This window comes from Anopheles cruzii, chromosome 2 (genome assembly GCF_943734635.1).
Source record: "Anopheles cruzii chromosome 2, idAnoCruzAS_RS32_06, whole genome shotgun sequence".
Classification (NCBI taxonomy): Eukaryota; Metazoa; Arthropoda; class Insecta; order Diptera; family Culicidae; genus Anopheles; species Anopheles cruzii.
The window spans coordinates 441,343-460,419 of record NC_069144.1 but is presented as its reverse complement, the minus strand read 5'-3'; the positions used below and the strand labels follow the sequence as shown (position 1 = coordinate 460,419).

At 48.3% G+C, this 19,077-nt stretch overlaps 4 protein-coding genes across 4 annotated transcripts; 2 read left to right on the top strand and 2 right to left on the bottom strand.

Annotated features, from left to right (window-relative positions):
* Nucleotides 1-91: 91 nt before the first annotated feature.
* Nucleotides 92-1,467, bottom strand: LOC128269323 (60S ribosomal protein L10a). Its single transcript, XM_053006763.1, has 3 exons — nt 1,403-1,467; nt 1,047-1,202; nt 92-720 (listed from the first exon to the last, which is right to left on the bottom strand). Exons 1-3 carry the CDS (start codon nt 1,405-1,407, stop codon nt 228-230), a joined length of 654 nt encoding a protein of 217 aa, XP_052862723.1. The 5' UTR covers nt 1,408-1,467; the 3' UTR covers nt 92-227.
* A 409-nt stretch (nt 1,468-1,876) lies between these two features.
* Nucleotides 1,877-4,762, top strand: LOC128269269 (GPI inositol-deacylase). Its single transcript, XM_053006681.1, has one exon. The coding sequence runs from the start codon at nt 1,877-1,879 to the stop codon at nt 4,760-4,762; it is 2,886 nt and encodes a 961-aa protein (XP_052862641.1).
* Nucleotides 4,763-5,699: 937 nt separating this feature from the next.
* On the top strand, nt 5,700-9,472 carry LOC128268139 (NADH-cytochrome b5 reductase 2). Its single transcript, XM_053005161.1, has 4 exons — nt 5,700-5,820; nt 7,759-8,332; nt 8,521-8,618; nt 8,697-9,472. The coding sequence occupies exons 1-4, from the start codon at nt 5,800-5,802 to the stop codon at nt 8,967-8,969; spliced, it is 966 nt and encodes a 321-aa protein (XP_052861121.1). The 5' UTR covers nt 5,700-5,799; the 3' UTR covers nt 8,970-9,472.
* A 69-nt stretch (nt 9,473-9,541) lies between these two features.
* On the bottom strand, nt 9,542-12,095 carry LOC128269263 (uncharacterized). The gene is made up of 2 exons (XM_053006673.1): nt 12,083-12,095; nt 9,542-10,250 (listed from the first exon to the last, which is right to left on the bottom strand). The coding sequence occupies exons 1-2, from the start codon at nt 12,093-12,095 to the stop codon at nt 9,811-9,813; spliced, it is 453 nt and encodes a 150-aa protein (XP_052862633.1). The 3' UTR covers nt 9,542-9,810.
* Between the last annotated feature and the right edge of the window lie 6,982 nt (nt 12,096-19,077).

The following is a 19,077-nucleotide window of genomic DNA, read 5'->3' as shown; positions in this document are numbered from 1 at the left end:
GTTGAAAGAACAAACTTTACCAAGCTCAAAAAACCCCTAATCGACAAGAAAATATCTTCCATTACAACACAAAATGCATAATACTCGTTGATCCTTTTGTTGTTCTTCACTGACCCCACTTTTATTGTGTTGACTTGATTACATTTCAAGCGGTGGCGTTTGTGTGTTTGTTTTGCCTGTTCCTATTCAGGCACTTCCTCCGGCAAAATGCGAAAGTCGCACCATACTTAGTACAGACGCTGGGCCGAACCCATCGACGATTTGATGTGCAACGAGCGCACGTTCTGCCAGTGCTTCTTCAGCAGCGAAACGAGGAAATTGATGGCCAAGTGCACGTTCTGTGCGAGCTCGTCGGTCGACATCTTGACGTGGCCAACAGCCACAGACAGGCAGAGGACCTTCTTCATCTGGAACTTGATGGTGGCCTTGACTTCGTCGATCTTCGCCATCATCGACTCACCGTGACCCAACAGGCCAGGGAACTTGCCAGCCTTGTTCAAGCCGGGGCCGAGCAGACGCGGAATCTGCTTGATCAGCGACTCGGAAGCCAGGAAAGCATCGTACTTCTTGGCTAGCTTCTTGACCAGCTTCTTGTTCTTGTTCAGCTTCTTCAGTGCTTCGGCATCCATGAACGGGATATCGTTGGCCTTTGCCTCATCGCAATGCTGCTGGTCACCGAGCACGCACACCTGCATCTTCGGGCGCGGAATGTACTTCAGCCTGCAAGGGACGAAAAGGATCATTTGTAACGTTGCTGTGTGGCGGTTCTTCCTTCCTCTTTTTACTGGACCCATCTTCTTTATCTTTTTCGCGCTATCGCAACTCACCACCAGCGGTAGAGTCTAGGCAGTGTTAATTAAACGTAACCCTATCTGTTCGGCGAACTATAATTCTGTCTTGCGACTTCGGAATTATGGTTGCCTCCTCAGTTGCTTTTAAGACCCTGAGTGCAGGTCCGCTTTCACGCCATTCGTGGAAAGCTTCCTGAGTGGTCGAACGGAAACCTTTCGGCTTCCACGCGTATCGACCATCAGGTGGTAACGTACTTGACGGTGCCGGAGAAACGCTTGTCCTTCTGGGGATCGTAGTTCTTCAGGCCGATCTGCAGCTCCACCGTCTCCAGAAAGCGGCGGTGGTTTTTCTTCGAGCCCTTCATCACTTCGGTGACGCACTCATAGAGAATGTCTCGCGATACTTTGGAACTGCAAGGAGAGAAAAATCGTGCATTAGTACGGCACAGATTGAACCATAACCTCACTCATTTAACGATGGTTGATTCTTCGTTTTTCTACAGTTTCGCCGAAACTTTCATCATTTAACGGACAAAACTGTTATCAGTGTGATTTGAATCAGTTAATTGATCGAAATGGAGTAATATTATTAAAGAAGTATTAAAACTCACGTCATTTTTGCAACACTTGCGACTGATCCCGTCGACGATTACAAGAGGAAAGAATAACCTACGCGTGCGTTCCGGAAACGTGTTTGACAGCTTGACATCTCATGCATTAGTTTTATAGCTGCTGTCAAAACATCATCGTGCTATAATTGTCACAGCCCTATTTCGTGGCCTTGAAATAAAACTTAAAACAGCGCTAACAATAATAGGTATTATTGTGTGGACACTTAATTTAATTTTTGTTAATATCCTTTCAGAGATTCTGCCCAAATCCAAATACCGTGGTTCCCGGAATGATTGTTTATTTCGATTGGTTTTGATCTGCTGGCACCACGGTTAACGATTTGTTTGTCAACTTCCCAGTGGGAGAACACACAACACACAGAACTGTTGCTAAAAGTGCAATAAATGTAGCAGCAAATCGAGACGAGACGAGGGTGCTTTTAAAATTCGCAACGAATCGACGCCGATCCGGAGATGTTTTTGCGCATCTTTCTCATCTTTCCCATGGCGGGGGTTACATTTTTCCTGTACGGTGCACTCGTCAACTTGGGCTACATCGAGGAGAACCGGTGCCGCATGACGTACATGTTCGAACATCCGCAGTACACCCGCATTCCGGTGCAGGGCGGGGATCGATTCCCGAAGTACGGCCTCTACGCCTACTCGGAAGGATTTATAACGCAGCGCGTCCAGCAACGCCATTTCTCGGGCGCACCGGTCCTGTTTGTGCCCGGAAGCGGCGGCTCGTACAAGCAGGTCAGATCGTTGGCCTCGGTTTCGCTGCGGAAAGGAATCGACAACAACTGGCAGGCGCACCTGGATTACTTTAGTGTCGATTTGAACGAGGAACTTTCCGGTGTCTACGGTGGGTACCTGCAGGACCAGACCCACTTCCTTGAGCTATGCGTACAGGAGATCGCGCGGCTGTACGGAGCCCGTGGCCCATCGACGCGAATGTTCATCGTTGGCCATTCCGTCGGAGGGAAGCTTGCGCAGGCCGTCGTTGCGCTGGGCGGCGGGCGCCGCATTGATCGTCATGTAGCCGGCATTGTTACCCTATCGGCCCCGGTGGACAAACCGGTTGTCCTGCTCGACCATTACCATCAAAGTTTTTACGATCGCATTGAGAATGCATGGCAAACGAATAGGTCCATTATCGGGGATCAAAATGTGCTGGCCACTGAACCCAGGAAACCGTTGGATGATCTTTTGCTCATCACGATCGGAGGAGGTATACGTGACATCATCGTTCACGATGGACTGACCGCATCGCGTTACGCCGATCTTCACGCCATGACACACAACATCCCGAACGTGTGGCTCTCGGTGGACCATCTGTGCGCGATGTGGTGCCTCCAGTTCGTGCTCGTTGTAAACCGGTTCCTGTACAGCATGCTGGTTCCGCTGGGACGCAACAGCTACGGGTTCGTGGAGGACAAACACACCAAACTTGCCAAAGCGAACCGATTCCTAGTGCAATCCGGCGGGGAGCATGATTTTCGTCCCTCAGAACCGATTGTACACCATCCGGAACAGGAAGAGTGGATCGAGGATATACGCCGTTCATTCACCGAGCAGCACCGGGCCGGATTGAGTCGGACGCGCGTACAAATGATACGTCTTGTGCCGGATAAACCGATGCACCGGTTTCTTCGTCTGGAGGTCATCAATTCCGAACAGGAAGACGACTGGCTGTCGGTGTGCGCCGCGGTGGATGTCTTTGCCAACTCGCGAGTGTGTCTCCAGTCAACTTCACTCGCCAATTACACGCTGCCCGTACCATCGTCCAAGTTTGATCGTTTTGGTGCTCTGCTCGATCTTCAGGAGCTGATGCAACGCAACCCTCGCTGGACACATGTGCTGCTAAAGATCCGGCGCACGTTTAAACCCGTTCAGTTTAGCGTGGACCAGTTCAACCCGGCGGAGCGTGAAATAAGGTTGGCTATGCCGTATTGGTTCGATTACCGGAAGCACACCATCCTGCGGGACGCGTCTGTAGACGATTCTTTCTATCGTATCAAGATTGATGGCATGACACAGCCGCACCAAACGATCGCTCTCGATTTGCAGGCCGTCGCTTGCGATGCCGTACAGGGTACGGTCGCTGTGAAGGTCCACGTTCCTTGGGCGAAGGGTTACGACCGGTACGCGTTCCACGAGGAGCTCAACCGAACCACCGTTTACATTTACCCACCGATTGAAAATCCGTTCACCGGGGCGACCGACGGAGACAACACCCCGTTGCCAATTACTGTTGACGTACACCTAACACCCGGATGTAGCTATCGGATCGAGTACGCCCAATCATTGCGCGTCAGCATTGCGCGCATAGTGCAGCAGCACTGGGTCGTAGTTCCTGCCCACTGTGTGGCCCTTCTACTGTTGGCCTTCAAGGATCAGCTTGCTCAAACGACACCCGACGATCCGGCCTTTGTGGTAGGAAAGCTACGCTCATCATTAACGAAGCCGGCTCCCCTGGTCGTACTGTTGGCCGTTAGTTCCCTTCTGGGGAAGTTTCTGCCACTGTTTAAGTCCATACCACCGATCGAATCTCTCGGTACGCCCCTCGCCATCTCCATCGTGATTCACCTGGTGGCGCTGGGCCTGCTGATAGTGATGACGCTGGCGCTTTGCGGTGCCATTGCGTTCTGTGCCAATTTCGCTCACAAAATCATTCTGCGTCTGATTGCGCTACCGATACCGGTGATGTCGTCCAGTTTCCTCTCGTGCATACACCGGTTTCCGCTGGCCATTGCCGTGCTGCTCGTGGCCATTGCCCTCACCGCGTGCGGTGGCGTCAGTTTGTTGTGTGCGGCCGCCGTGTACTTCGTATTGCTGTCGAAGGCGTACGAGGATTACCTGGAAGCGTTCGTGTTTCGTACGGCTCAAAGAATCGCGGCCCGGCTGTTCGGTACGGCCGGAAGGGAACCGAGAGAGCAAAGGCCAGGACGGCGACCACGCTGGTGGCCTTCACAACAATCCGGCGACGAACCGATGGTAATCAACTTTCATCTGCCACTGTTCCTACTGGTGATTCTGCAGGCCATGCTGAATGTTCCGAGCGTTATTACGTGGGCCAAAAACTATCACTACTCGAACACGCTGCAACCGGACCCGTCGCTCGTGCCCGCCCTGGTTGTGCTCGCATGTCTTGCGGTCCTCTGGCAGCTCAATACACCGCGCCAAGTACGAGGGTACGAGCTGTTGGCCGCGCTGCTGGTGGTTGTCGCCTTCGTGTCCGTTCTGTATTGCCAAGTGTATGTATACCGTCTAAATTATGCCGTGGCGATAGTGTTTGTTGCTATCACACTGCACCAGATTCTTGCGCCAAAGCGACCGGAAGAGAATGCGGAGGACTAAGCATATAGTGAGTATTACACGCGCGTGTTAGTTGTTTTATTGTTGTATCCCAATAAACTTCGCTAGTCAGCTGTTTTGCCAAAAGAAAAAAACGCTTGTATTTATACTATTTGTCCAAACATTCTATCTGAAAAATATTAACCGTTAGAAGTTCCAAAGGTCTGCTTCAATTTAAAAACTGACGCGCGCTGTCAAGCTGGAGGTTGAAGATCGTAGCAATTTCACCGGGCGCTTCCCGGTGTCTCGCTCGGGGCGCGCTGGCCAAACACTGCCAACAAGTTCGGGTGTTTACCGGTTGCTGCGAATCAATAGTAGTTTTTCGGTGAATTGTTGCGACCATTTTCGAATGGTAAACGCACCATTTCCACCTGGACGTTAGAGAGAAAAGGTTTGTTGTTCTGTGCCCTCGTCCAGAAATAGAAGTAAATCCTCGCGGAGTATCTCTTACCCAGCCCCGAACCGAAAGCCGGCTGAAAAGTGCAACCCCGCGGTTCCCTGTTTACGTGGTACGCAAGACCAACAGCATTTTTTGCACTGGCATCGCGTGTCGACTAAAACAGTGTATAGTAAAAATAGATAATCGCGTCACACGCCCTCGCGGATGCGTGGCTTGCGTGGCGGTAATTTCTTACGTTTTGCATTGTAGTATTTCCATTACCGTTCCTTCGTGTGGTACACTTTTGCCGGATTGTGCTGCGCCGGATTACATAAGATCATACGAAGTCTTCCATAATCCCGGTAAGGAGAGACAGCGTGTCCGTCGGAAGCTGTACAATTCCAAACACGGCTCGCTGCCGCCGGAGTTGCACGTAGCAAACCCTTCTCCGCAAGACATCGGACCGTTATCTGCTTGTGATTTTGAAAACCGGTTTCCGACCGTGGGTGTTTGTGCGTGATTGGTAACGCTCGATTTATTTTGCAGGTCGAATCAATTTTATCTACCTCTCGTGCTCGCAATAGTTAGCCGACGGTTTTTGGTTCGGTAAAGTACTCTTCCGGCAAAGCAGCACAGAAAGCCGGCCCGGAGTATTGGAGCCATGGGATTCGCGGCCAACCAGGTAAGTGATTGCTTGGCGCATTGGCGTGCAAGGTTAATGGTGTAAAACGGAAGTAAAAATCGATAAAATATGCCCGACTCTTGAAGACAGATTTCTCGATGCGATAGATCACGCACGGTGGCCATTAGGCAGGATGACAGGATGTGATGTAAGAATTACCCCTTTGGGAGCGTTTTGTGAGCGAAAACTCTAAAACCATCTAAGAAAATGATTTTTAAATTTGTTGCCATGTTACAGGTTTAGCAGAGTTTTTTGTATTAAATATTTGGATCAACTTTAAGTTTGATTCGAAATAGATCAACAACTAAAACACTATTTCCCAGCTTACTGTGATGGAAATTTCAAAACTCCTTTCAAACATCGAAATACATTTTGCAATCGTAGTAGACTAGAATGGCTCTGTCATCAAAAATATGCCTTCTTTCATATTGACTCTATTAAGACTTTTAACTAAATTATTTGCAAATAATGTTTTATTTATGCAACACTGACGAAAGACGTAGCAGCATAGCGGCGTAGCGACCAGAATCAGAACGGAACGGCACGAAAAGTGAAACCATTTCCTGCCGTTTCGTGCGCCATCGGCGGCGAAAGGGCGCGTCAGCTGTTCGTTGGCCTTTTTTCGCGCGTCGACGCCTGGTGACCTTGGCGGGCGTGATCATGAAATGTGCAATGCTGCCGCCCGTACGATTGTGTTGGTACGTTGTGAATCGATACTGCGCGGTGAACCCTCTCTCTGTGTGGTAAACCAAACCCTAGAGATGCTTTTTGTCGTAGCCTTTTAGGAAAGGATCACACAAATACAGAACCCCCGAGCAGCAAGAGATAAGAGTAAAGGCAAAAGGCCGGCACCTCTTATCACATGCTACGCACGCAGCCGAGTTGTGGTGGTTGTATGCTGACAATGCTACAACATATTTTTTCGGCCACTTCAACACCGCGAATAATAATTCATAGTTTATCCTTTGATGCACCTCATGAGGACTAAAGTAGCGAGGGTGTCTGCCTTGACATTGTAATGAACAGCCATTAGACAGAGGCCTACAAACTGGAGAGTGGGGTCCAATACCGAACGTAAATATCTCCCGTGCCGCGTAACCCTTCAGCAGCCGGCTAACGTTTCACGCTCACGTTTCCGCGGTTCTCTGAAATGTGTTGGTGTTTGCCGGTTTTATTGTTATTCGCTCTTGATAGTCTCGGGCCGCTTGGGCCAAATCAGTGAACGTCCGACCGGGAGAGACGAAAGATGTTTGAGTTTGACGTAAGTTCCACGTTTGCGCATGTTGTTTTATTGTTTTGCTCCGTCCAACTCTTTCGTGAGACAAAGGTGTGCCCGTTTCTAATGGCGGTACGCGGATGGCCACAGTGAAGCGAGAGGTGCAGGTGTAGTGTACAAGCCGCCGTCCATCTCCTTACATAATTTTGTATGTGCTGCTGACGCATCATCACCAGCAGTTGATGGAGATGATTCCGCACATTTCATAACAATATGGCCATATTTTGTCTTCGATCTGCTGGGTCGTTGTGGGAGCGATAAAGAGTAGACAAAAAGCAGTTCAACATCAGACGATGAGTGATATGGTACCTCTTTAGCGCACGACTGATTGTTGACTGAGATAAGGTTGACTCAGACTAGGTGTCAGAAAAGCGGAACCTACGATCCTCTGATTTTTGATCCAGCTTCTAACGATCGCCTTAGTCATGTAAAAGGAAGCTTACATCTGTTTTAAATTAAAAGAATGCCACTCTAAAGTGCTCTCAGGCGTTGCAGACGTTTCGTTTGTCCTTGAATTTAAGCCGACGACTGCAACTTTATACTGCCGATCCGTGGACTTGCTCATTCGCGAGACGTTCCATATGGTCCAAACGACGAGCATCACTGCAAATATTATTGCGTTGCAAGAATGTAAATGAGTGTTGTTTATTCATGTTTTGCAGGTAGTTCCGATTGCGATCGGCGTAGTGGTGGTGGTGGTCGGTGCGGCCATCGCCAACTATCTGCTGAACAACAAGAAGGACAAATCGTCGCGCACTTCCCCAAAGAGCACCGGAGGGGGCAGCTCGAAGGAACCGAAAACGCTGCTCGATCCGCAGGAGAAGTACATGCTGCCTCTAGTGGAGAAGGAAGAGATTTCGCACGATACGCGGCGTTTCCGGTTTGGGCTGCCGAGCGACAAACACATCCTGGGGCTTCCGGTTGGCCAGCACATTCACCTGTCGGCCACCATTAACGATGAGCTGGTGATTCGAGCCTACACGCCCGTCTCGTGCGACGACGATCACGGGTTCGTCGATCTGGTGGTGAAGGTGTACAAAAAGAACGTACACCCCAAGTTCCCGGACGGTGGCAAGATGTCCCAGCATCTGGAGGCATTGTCGCTCGGTGATCGGATTGCATTCCGGGGTCCATCGGGCCGGTTGCAGTACCTCGGCAATGGGCGTTTCTCGATCAAGAAACTGCGCAAAGATCCGGCACAAATCTACGAAGCCAACCAAGTTAGCCTGATTGCGGGTAAGTCGGTGCGGACTTCGTCGTGCGGTGCACGCGCTTATCGCCCGATGCTGATGTCAGAGTGGTTTTCCTGATAAGATGCATTTTAAAATCGCGATTGCCACTATCGGTTCAGAACCGAGCGTAGAACCGTGCATTATTTGAAGAGACAACATTGGCTAACAATACCTGTCCTTTGCCCTTCTCAGGCGGAACCGGTATCACGCCAATGCTGCAACTTGTTCGCGAAATATTGAAACATTCCGATACGGACAAAACGAAGCTTTCGCTCATCTTTGCCAATCAGGTACGAATCTTGCACGAGTTCTGTGTGTTGCTGCCGTATACTGACACATTGTCCCATTTCTTCGTTTTTTGCCCGCAGACGGAGGACGACATCTTGCTAAAGCCTGAACTGGACGATCTTGCGACGCGGTACCCGGAACAGTTCAAGCTCTGGTATACACTCGACCGACCAAAACCAGAGTGGAACCAGGGCAAGGGTTTCGTGTCGGATGAGATGATAAAGGCACAGCTCTTCCCTGCGACACCGTCCGCCCTGGTGCTGATGTGTGGTCCACCACCCATGGTCAACTACGCCTGCATTCCCGCCCTTGAGAAGCTGGGCTATCCGATGGAGCGCACTTTTGCTTACTAAGCATCCGGCCCGCACAATCGAAGCAGTCGGGCACCGCACAATCGAAGTAGTCGGTTTCAGTGTAACGAAGAGCAGCAGTGGAAGCATATACTTTGTAGATGCTTTAAAAAACGGTTTGATGGTTCTGTTTTTCTTAATTTTTCCCAAAATCTCGGTATTCGTTTCGAAATCGGAAAAGTGAAAGTTGATGACAAAACTCTAAAACATTACCCTAGAACCTTAATAAAGCCTTAATATACTCCTCCACCGTTTATACGACGAGATATTGAACCAAGTTCAGACGGATTGCTTAAAAATATCATCCTATTCATGTCCACATCACCAATCCAGTAGGTCATTAGACGATACAATGTTGTTGTTTAGTTGAGGAAATAGTGTAGAGTGGCTCAATAATCGTGGCAATGTTCAGGAATAGGCGCTTAAGAGATAGCATGGCTGATGATTTTGATCTTTCAGTGTTCTGGGAAATAAGTAGAGTTTAAAAACAACCTGTAGGAAGCTTACAGTATCGCTTCTTGTCATTGACGTGACTAACAAGGCATGTAATAGAAAAATACAATCATAAATGAGTATGACTAAAAGGTTTCGTTTTCAGATTTATTAAAAAAATGTGTCTTGAGTTTCACGTGGACGGTATTGAAATGCTCAGTTGAATTTGTGCTTTTTCGCTTACGTTATCGACAATGGATGGTTCTTTAACTATAGTATCACCTCAAAGGAGGATCGTTTGTACAAAAAGAAACTCATTTGCTAACAGCGAAACAAATACTTTTGCTTGTTAGTCTATATGGACGGCTCTCTATGGAATGCTGCGTTAACACGTTATAACTCGCAATAGCGCTTAAAATAGTTGTCTGAGTAGCAGCACTAACCCTAAAGTGACGGAAGCAATTAGCATCCCGGGAGATTCCTTGCCCAGCCCAGTGGCACCATTACACCGGTGGTCTAGGAAACAGAAGCAAAACTTGGTCGAATCGAAGTGATCGCGCTTTACGTCCAGCTCGCTGATCGACGTGTTAACGTAATGGGCCAGTTTGGGGTCTTTGGCAGCTACGCGGCATCCTTCGTACTTGTCGGCTGGTATGTCGGTCCGGAAGCCCTGGAGCGAGCTCAGACAATCGCGCGTTATGGTTTCCATCGTTCCTTTGCGTTCGACCACCTTCACACAAATATCATCGTCCTCGGGGCACGGATCACCGAGGTAGCCGATTCCGCGCCAGTTGAACTTGTCACCGCACCCGGGGGTCGCCGAGTTGCACCGATAGCACCAGATTGCTTCGCCTGGAAGTGGGAAATCCGTAAGTCTCCTTCGGTATGGGAAATCAGTAGCGACGAGATGATTACTTGATTGAACGAACAGCGTCAGCAGACACAAACTAGCTAAAACTACAGAAGATTTAGTGAGATTCATCGTTTTTTGGAATGTTTCGATGCGGAAAACAAAGATAAAACACAAAAAATGCTACAGGTAAACTTTGTGATGAACGTAAACAAGCCCAACCCAAATGACTAATCATCGCTGTCATTTCGGACTGCTATAAACTTTTCATAACTCCCTTCTGCGTCCTATAAAATTGGAAAGCCTCAGTTTAAATTGACAGTTGCAACCAGTTGCCTTATTATTTGTATGGAAAATATATCTTCTCTCTCTAGCTCCAAACGTGAATATTGTAGTTGTTTTGTGTTAAAAAAAAAATGATACATGCATTTTTGGCAATCTGTAACGATACAGCACCCAAAAAAAGAACAGATTAGAGCCACGTTAGGCTTGGTAGAAGCTAAAATGCCAATTTGTTGACCAGGTATTTAAAGATAAAATGGTAAAAGGTCACTGTGACGATGCTCTAGGCATGAAAGAAGAACGATCGATTTTATTTTCATCCATAGCTCAGGCCAGACCTTGCTAACAAAAGTTTGCAAGTTCATGTGGTATCCGGTAAAACATCTAGGCCAACGTTGCACCATAAGCGCTGTGAGTGTTCGTTTCGTCAGGCGTAGGTCCGACTGCCCTAAAGTTATGATCTAAATAAAAGTTTCGCTATTATATATTACGGTTCATTTGTTGGCTTTGTCCTAGCTTAGCGGAATGTCTACTGCTGTTTGGTGCTGCGGGGACATTCGTTTGGATTACGACGGCTCGCGATGGCAACGGCTTCAATTTTTTCCAGGCGTCGAAATATCGGTAACCGAGGCAAGGAAAAACAAAATATAGGACAGCTTTAGTGGTGATACCTGTTGATTGAGTTTCCTCGATCTGGAAGTAGACCAGATTAGGGATGATGTCCAGCCAACTATAGAGACACGTGTGTTACATTCCGCAGCCGGGCGGAGTAGGACGTATTCATAAGAGATTATCTCTCCGAGTAGTCATTTGGGGTCCATTGGCTATAAGCTCCACACAAAGAAAGCAACAACAAAATCTTCTCGCAATTTTCCTGTATTATTTGGACGAATAACATATTTTATTAAGAGTTTTCCAACTTTTCTTATATTTTTAACAGAACTTTTGACTCCTACATCCATGACAATTATATTTTTGTAAGTAAGAATTCTAATAGAAGTTTCTTGAAATCTTAAAGGTTATTAGCTTGTTCGAATACTGGGAAATATGCTAATCTATTCGTTTTCTCCGCCCAGTTTCGAAGAGGAAATTACTTTCTCCCCAGAGTCCATGTTTTTGGCAGATTAAGGAGGAAAACCATGCATGGTAAATGCAAACAGTGTAGTGCTGTGAGCCACCCTAAGCAATTACGTTAATTGCACACTTTAGTCTCACTTCAATGTGCACCATTTGCTTGGAAGAAGATATCGTCACCTTAAAGTATGTTAATAAGCTCATGAATATGAGCAGTCAAACGAGCAGCTACGAAATCATTTCAATGGCTTTCCAAATTTTACTAACTTCGATAACAGTAGTTATTATTTAATTGATAAATTAATGCATTCATCTCGTAATGTTATCGTGAGATCGATCCAATATTAATCGATACCACACGATCACTAACGAATAAAAGGAGAAGAACCACAAAAATGATGAACAAACAATTGGGCCTCTGCAGCGATTGGCGTGAGTAAGTGAAATCCACGAAAGTGATTTAAATTTTACAACTTACCACTTGTCACCATTACTGATTGAAGCGCCAGTCAAATTGAATCGAGAGACAGAGAGACAGAGAGATAGAGAAAGCAAGCCTAGCGAAACAACGCGAGTTACGGTTGATTGCCTCTTGGCGTAGTAGACGTTGGCGAAACGTGGCGGAGGGAGCAAATAAAATGGCGATGTGATTACCGGATAGGGAACGGTTTTAGATTTGTAGGCTTCGCGGCCTTCACTTCCAATCGTAGGGTACACTTGTATTACGTAGGCACAATAAGTTGTTAAGCTGCGTTTCAGAATATAATTTTTAGATTTAGGAAGTTTAGGAACTGGGACAGGTTAATACGGACGAACAGAAGGCGAGCTGGTACTTATTACTTCGGTAGTTTGGTTCATAGGCACTTCGTATTAAAAGAAACGTTAACCAAACGTATACTAGCTCTGTTACACATTGGTCCACTCAATGTTCCCTGGTGTCCGTGGAGGCAGCCGCTTTCCGCAGATGGATCAGGAGTTTGAAAACCGGCTCCTCTTCAGATGAAGTTGGCGAGACGAAATGAACTAAATTTACATTTTATTGGGACAGCATGGAGCTGGAGCGGGCAAAAAAAGCTCCGTTCTACAGATGAGCACAGAGTGTTCGGTAAATCAGAATTCGGATCGATTTCAGATTCGAGCAGGAGGCCTGGTTGGTGCTACAATTGGAGTATCCCAACGCCAAAGTGTGTTCCGATTTCGTTTTTTTTCTGTACTCCCTACACCTTGCTTTTACACCGTGCGGATGAGATGGATGTGAAGCACGGATTCAAGTTTTAAACAGAAAATCAATCTTTTATGCACGTACTATTTTTAGCGCCCTCCGCCCTCCGTTGGATTCTAAGCTCTCGTTGGTGAAGGATACACAAACCGGATGCATAATAAGCAGATGATTGGAGTAGGTAATAGCTTCGCGCAATTGCACCCCCCAAAACGGACGAGTCTTGAGGATGAAAATTAAAATCCTCCCATGTTCGATTGGTATTCACTTGTGTCCTGTGAGCCTTATGAGTGTTGCTGGCAGAGTCGAGCGTCGAAGTAAACGCAACGCTGGGACTGGTGAAGTAGATTCATCATATGCTCGAAAATTAATCTCCCATTTCAGTACGGTTCCGCATCAGGAAAAGCTGGATCGTTCGGGAGTAAGGGGGTGGTCATAAGCGAATCTGGTTACCGCTGTGCATCCACCCCCCCCCCCCCCCCCCCCTTTCCCACCGATGGAAGATGGCTGGACCGCAAATGTATTTACGATGAGAAAGCATACTGGTGACACAGTGACAGCTAGCAAACCGCCACGTATCCGGTATCAAAGGGAATTTCCTTACCCGGCCGATGATACATATGCTGTCGTAGACGATTCGTTTCCTTCTTTTTTTGGTGGCTAATAGAACGGCTACAGCCGACTAGGTTTTCCCCGGTTCGGCACCAAAGGGTAAACTTTTTACCCTGATTTATGGGTCATGGGACACCCGCCGAAGTGGGGAAAATGTTTCATCTCGTTTCCGAGGAAATGGTGCCATTTTGCCATGGTTCATGGTTGGGTTTTTATTGGCGCGTGAAAGCGCCACCGTTCTTTGAAGACGCCAACGAAATGTGTCTCTTTCGTTCGTTTTTGCGTTCATTAGCCTGCGTATGACGCAATTGTTGGTGGGCGCTTAAAATTGGTGAGTTGGAAGTGAATCGCAAAATGGATAATTTAAATTGGAGTTTCAAAATATCTTTTCACAACAATGCTCGAGAATTTAATTTGTGTCCCGTTTTAGATTGACAATTGGACAGATTGTTCTTTTGGGCCTGTAACTACGTAGGTTGTATTTTGGTTTGAGGAAGTCATTGATGGAACATTCGCTTAGCAGAGTATTGCTGTACGCTGTACGATTTCGGTTAATGTCAATTGGACCATTTCAGCTCAATTGGAGAGGTGCCTTTGAGAGTATTTAGGAAACAACGCCATCGCTATCGACAGAGCTTCGGGTTTAATTTTCAATTTACAGCGAACTGTTAATTACTCATTTGTTGTTCATGTCCTGCTGCTATTTGCATAGGCTAAATTAATTCCGATTGTAAGTGGGTCCACACGTGCGACTCCCTATATAAACTATTTGAATGAATGTATTTAAAATTCCCTACACCTAACATGGCCGCTGTGGTGGACACCGATAACAACAACGGCTGATGCTTGATGATTTTCCAGGAAACAATACGAAGCTTATTTTCTGCACACACGGTTCACGTTGGACGTTTGATGCTCGTACATCGGACGGATGCCAGTTAAAAATAATCCACTCGCGGCGCAACCGTAATTGGATGATGGTATGCAGCGCGACAGGCACGCACTTGCGTTTGCAGTCCCCGACCCACCCGAACTCGAGATGTACCGGAACCCGCCGTTGGTCGCTGCCGTGCGTGCTCGATTAGTTTATCAGCATGCCGGTGGTGTTTTGTAGTAGGTTAGGGTGACGCCGACCAGCTCCACGGACACGGAAGCCTTGCCGGTAGACGCGAAATAGCCACGAACATGAAAGCTCTTCGAGCTCCGAAGCTCCGGACCGTGGACGAGTCAACAAGTGAGCTTTTCATCCTTGCTCGGTTTCCCGACGGCGAGCGGGACTTCTTTGTCTTCTCGCTCTTTCTCTCTCTCTGTCCGTTGGCCTATTGCCATGGCGTTCGGTCGGGCACGGTACCCGAGACAGTCGATGTCGAGTGGTGTGCCGGTTGGTTGAAATCAGTTCAGTTTTTCCAGGGACGCCCGTTGAGTTGGACGTCTTCGGGCTTCGGAGCGCGGTCAGCGAAAGTCTTCTGGTTCGCGGTTGGACAGCGGTTTGGTCCCACCGGAAGTTCCACCCTCTGTGTCTCTCTCTCCAGAGTTACGGTGTACATCCGGGTTTTGTGAAAGAGAAGTGTGTATCTGTGACACTATCGTCGCAATTGTTCAATCAACGGACACCATTGTGTGTAGTTTGAAATTTTGACGAGGTCTGAGGCGGCCCTGCGAGCGAACGGTGGTTGGGCTGCGGGGGATAAGCTCGTCAGGGTGCTAGAGAGCACCCGGCACTCCGATCTAGCGACGCAGGCTCGGGTGCCCAACCTAACCTCAATTTGATGACGGTGAAGTTAGCGGATGTGCTGTGCCTGTGTTCCGGCAAGAGTTTCGACGATCGGCGGCGTCTGTGGGGGGTAGGAGAAAAAAGGCAGAGGAACTAGAGGGACGCCTTCCGGTTCTCGGGAGCCGAACGGTGCCAATTTTTTGCCTCTGCATCGGCCGAACCCGGCCGATAACCACAAAAAAGAATCCCGTCAAGTTGTGCGCTTCTTCGGGCCCAAGCAGGAAATCCAATCGATTGTATTGTAAACGGTGTGTGTGTGTGTGTTGGTGGGGGATCCCTTGCGTTTGAATTTGTTGGGATTCGGGCCGAAATCGGTAATCATTATCCGGGCGTACGGCAGAAGTGGTTTCGCTACGTCGAGACTTGAAGAGTGAAGAAGTCTTCTGAACAATGTCCTGGCTTGGGTAGGATTTGGCCCACCGAAAGCCACCGTACGATGCGAACTCCGCTGACGCACTTCAGATGCCGGATAAGGCTTGCCGTGAGTGACAATCGCGAAGCTGCGCGGGTGCCGTTCTCGGCGATAAGTCTGAAATCATTGGCCCTCGGGGTCTGGGAAGCCCGCCTAACAGCGACCCGCGGCTATAGAAACGCTTTTCACACAGAAATTAGCCTCACCCTTCACACAAGGCCAGCCTGGGGACATTTCTGTACGATAAATGTGCGAAAATGAAATTTAATATAAGCGCTCTTGCCGCTCACCGGCGTCCGCTTTCCTAAGTCACTTGCAGAAAGCGTCCTTTCATTAGTCCATTCTGTTCAAACCCTCCCGGGACGAAACCCGGGAAGCTTTTTGCTCGATTATGGTGCTGGTAACAAAAGCAAAAGACAGGGAAAGCAAAAACTCCCCAGCAAAGTTTAGAGGAAGCTAATTTTAAGACAGAAGGGAGGACACTTTGAACGTGCAAGATGGCGGCACGTAGAAGCAAAACCGTTTCTGGAAACGTGGGAAAAGAAAGTAAAAGATCCGGGAAACATCTTTCGATTCAGCGTTGGTTGTCTAGAGCACGCGTCCCTTAAAGATTCATTTCCCGTCCCATCCCGGCTTTGTTCGGATGACGGGCGGACACAGAACCGAGACAATTGTTCTTCGTGAAATATTGATCTCCCGCCGTTCGACAAACCGTCGGGAGTTGGGCCCGGACTTTCCGTTAGCGTTTTTTTCCGCGTTTATTCCGCTCGACTTGTGTTTCGGGTGAAGTTTGAGGATTGATGTTGCCATCGGCAGCGGTGCCAGTTGCGCCGTTTCCCACGGCCACACGGACACGAAGCAGCCCACCCGCAGGCGTTTGTAGGGCCGGCAAACTTTTGCTGCCCTGCAACTTCCGACTCGACGGCGTCAATTCGAAGTTGGGAAAAAGATTTCCAAAACACTTCGACTTGGACGGGGTCGGCGTGTGCGGGATCGAACCACTGGAACCGGGCATCGCGGCACGAGTTTGACGCCACTGTTGGAGACGATAGGGCACCTCAGCCTCTTGCGCACGCGAGTAATTTCCCATTCGATATTGTGTAGGTCCGCGGTGCGCGGTGATGAATTCCAATCAGTGCCGGTGATTGGTGCGATTATCAGTGACCAGCGGGAGCACCACCATCCAGTACCACGGCCGACGTCGTGACGTGGTAGGACCAACTTTCTCTCATTGTGTGATCATAACTTCCGGTGGTGCGCCTCTCCGCCCCGCCGACCCTGGTTTGCACAGAAGAGGCTAATGCGCGCAGAGTCTCCGTAATCCAACTAGCTGAGTAAAGGTAAGCAAACGTTACGGCGAACCGGGGATGGACACCGGGGTGAGGTAGACAAAATAATTAGTTTCGGAGCTTTTCCGACGCCACCAGAAGTGACGTCGAGTGGGGATTGTTTCTGTGGAAGTGGTCTTTCGGTCGGGCGTAAGCTCCGGAGCGATTCCGGTAGATGCTGTTTGATGTTTGGGAGATGAAAACCTTCGGTATGCCTGCGAGATGCGTTGAAGCCTTTGAATATTATTGACTAATGGTTTAGTTTTGTAATAAGCATAAAAGACATTTAATTGATTGCCACTGGCTATTCATTATTTTTGACAGAGAGTTTATAGATTTTCCCTAAAGTTAGATAGATCGTAAAAGGCACTAGACTTAAAAAAAAGGCTTATCTTTACTAGACGTCATCTTACTAGTACTGGACGACGACTTTAGCACAGCGAAAATACTAGCTTCAAGTTTGCCTTAGTATTTCTTCTAATACGCCCCTTTAGGCACAGTTTAATTATTCAGAGTTGATCCATATTAAGAACTTTGCCACTGGATTTTTTTTGGGAAAAACAAAAAAATACGCACACTTCCCCAGTAGCAGCAGCACTCGATATGCAGCGCAGATAATCACAGCGCCAGCAGAACCGTCGGTGACTCCGTTGGGTCGCAAGCGCATCGGTGGCGAAGAAAATTACTGTTGGGAATTAATTTCCGATGGCGGGGCACGGCGGCTTTGTTGTTCACCAGGCGAGTTTTTGCGTTCTTTTCTTGCATTGCTACAAACTTCAGCTTTTTCCGAGCGAACTGAGAAGAAAAAGTCTTAAAGTTTAGTCAAGTACTTCGAGCCGTCTCGCTCGAACAGCATTACGTCAAGCGGGAAGTTATAAAGCACAATGTGGCGTCTACAAAAGATGGAACAGTTGCAAAGGAGTAAGTTTGTTTGACTCTAAATGGAGTGTCGTGACAGATGGAAACCATTTTTACCGTTTCTGCGGTGTTGAAGGAGATGACGTTATTGCCATCTAAAACCTTCACGATGCTGAATTCCCATCAGGCTATTTGTTGCGTCTAATGTAAGCGCATTGTTGTGTCTTAGCCCATCCAAGTAGCTGTACGCTGTTAGTACAATTTTTAGTACCACTCTTCAAAGGGACTCTAGTACATCAATGGTTCCTCAGCTTACTCAGCCGTCGGGGTGTTTTCAATAAAAACGTTTCAAAAGTAACGCACTGCTCGCAACTTATGGACCCACCTACTGCTTTTGACAGAGTGTGTACTCGGTCAAAAGGCGGCCATCTTTTTTCTTCCGCTTATGGGCATGCCGCTCTCGACAGAGCCCGTTATCACTTCGTTGTGCCTTGTGTTGTCGGAACACCCAGCACATTTTTCACCCTCGTCAAGGCGCCTCTTGGCCGTTTGCCAATTTCCGTGTGCAACGATGCCTGCGTGCCGTTGAGGGAGTAAGATTATGTTGGCCTGTTGTTGGATGCACAAATTTCCCTCGGTGCCGGTGCCAACAAACCAATTGCGGTAAAATAAAAAACAGAGACACACACACATACACACATACAGTGCCAACAAAGAGCCGGAGCGACCGAACAAGGACCAAAGCACAGAAAGGACCCACCGCACAACAGGTGGATGCAACAGGCGCACTGCATCCGGTTGCAGTTTTTCCTCCTGCGGCCATTTGCACAACCGACGGTCATTTGTTTGCATTCCACCCACTTCCACGTTCCCTCTCTCGCTCTGTCTCTTGACCGCACGGTCGGTCCTTGTCCGGCCCACGGACATTTGGGGCTAGCGTAAACTTTTGCGGTTAACCAAACCGAGAGCCGACTATTCTTTCGGTTTGTGTGGCTAGAGTGGACTGAAATGATCCACACCTCGCTCTTCCACCTCTTTGCTGCCGCTAGCCGCCGGCCAGTTGTTGGCTGTGCAAGTGACACGTTGGCTTGCCAAGAAAGCATGACATTTATTTATTATAAACCCAGCAACTTCTTGGCCATTTTTGTGCCGTGCGTTCTACCATTATTCATTCATTTCCCGTCGTCGTCGTTGTCGTCGTCAGCCACAGTACCAATGGCGGTCGGGGCGCGCCCAAGAGTCGTGTTTGTTCTTGCCCCGCATTTTCCAT

Bases quoted from the DNA above. Each gene is read 5' to 3' on its own strand.
- LOC128269323 (XM_053006763.1), bottom strand. The intron at 721-1,046 runs GTACGTTACCAC...CGTCCCTTGCAG, and splicing joins CGTTTCTCCGGCACCGTCAA to GCTGAAGTACATTCCGCGCC.
- LOC128269269 (XM_053006681.1), top strand. From the start codon at position 1,877: ATGTTTTTGCGCATCTTTCTCATCTTTCCCATGGCGGGGGTTACATTT.
- LOC128268139 (XM_053005161.1), top strand. From the start codon at position 5,800: ATGGGATTCGCGGCCAACCAG. The intron at 8,333-8,520 runs GTAAGTCGGTGC...TGCCCTTCTCAG, and splicing joins CCAAGTTAGCCTGATTGCGG to GCGGAACCGGTATCACGCCA. The intron at 8,619-8,696 runs GTACGAATCTTG...TTTTGCCCGCAG, and splicing joins CGCTCATCTTTGCCAATCAG to ACGGAGGACGACATCTTGCT.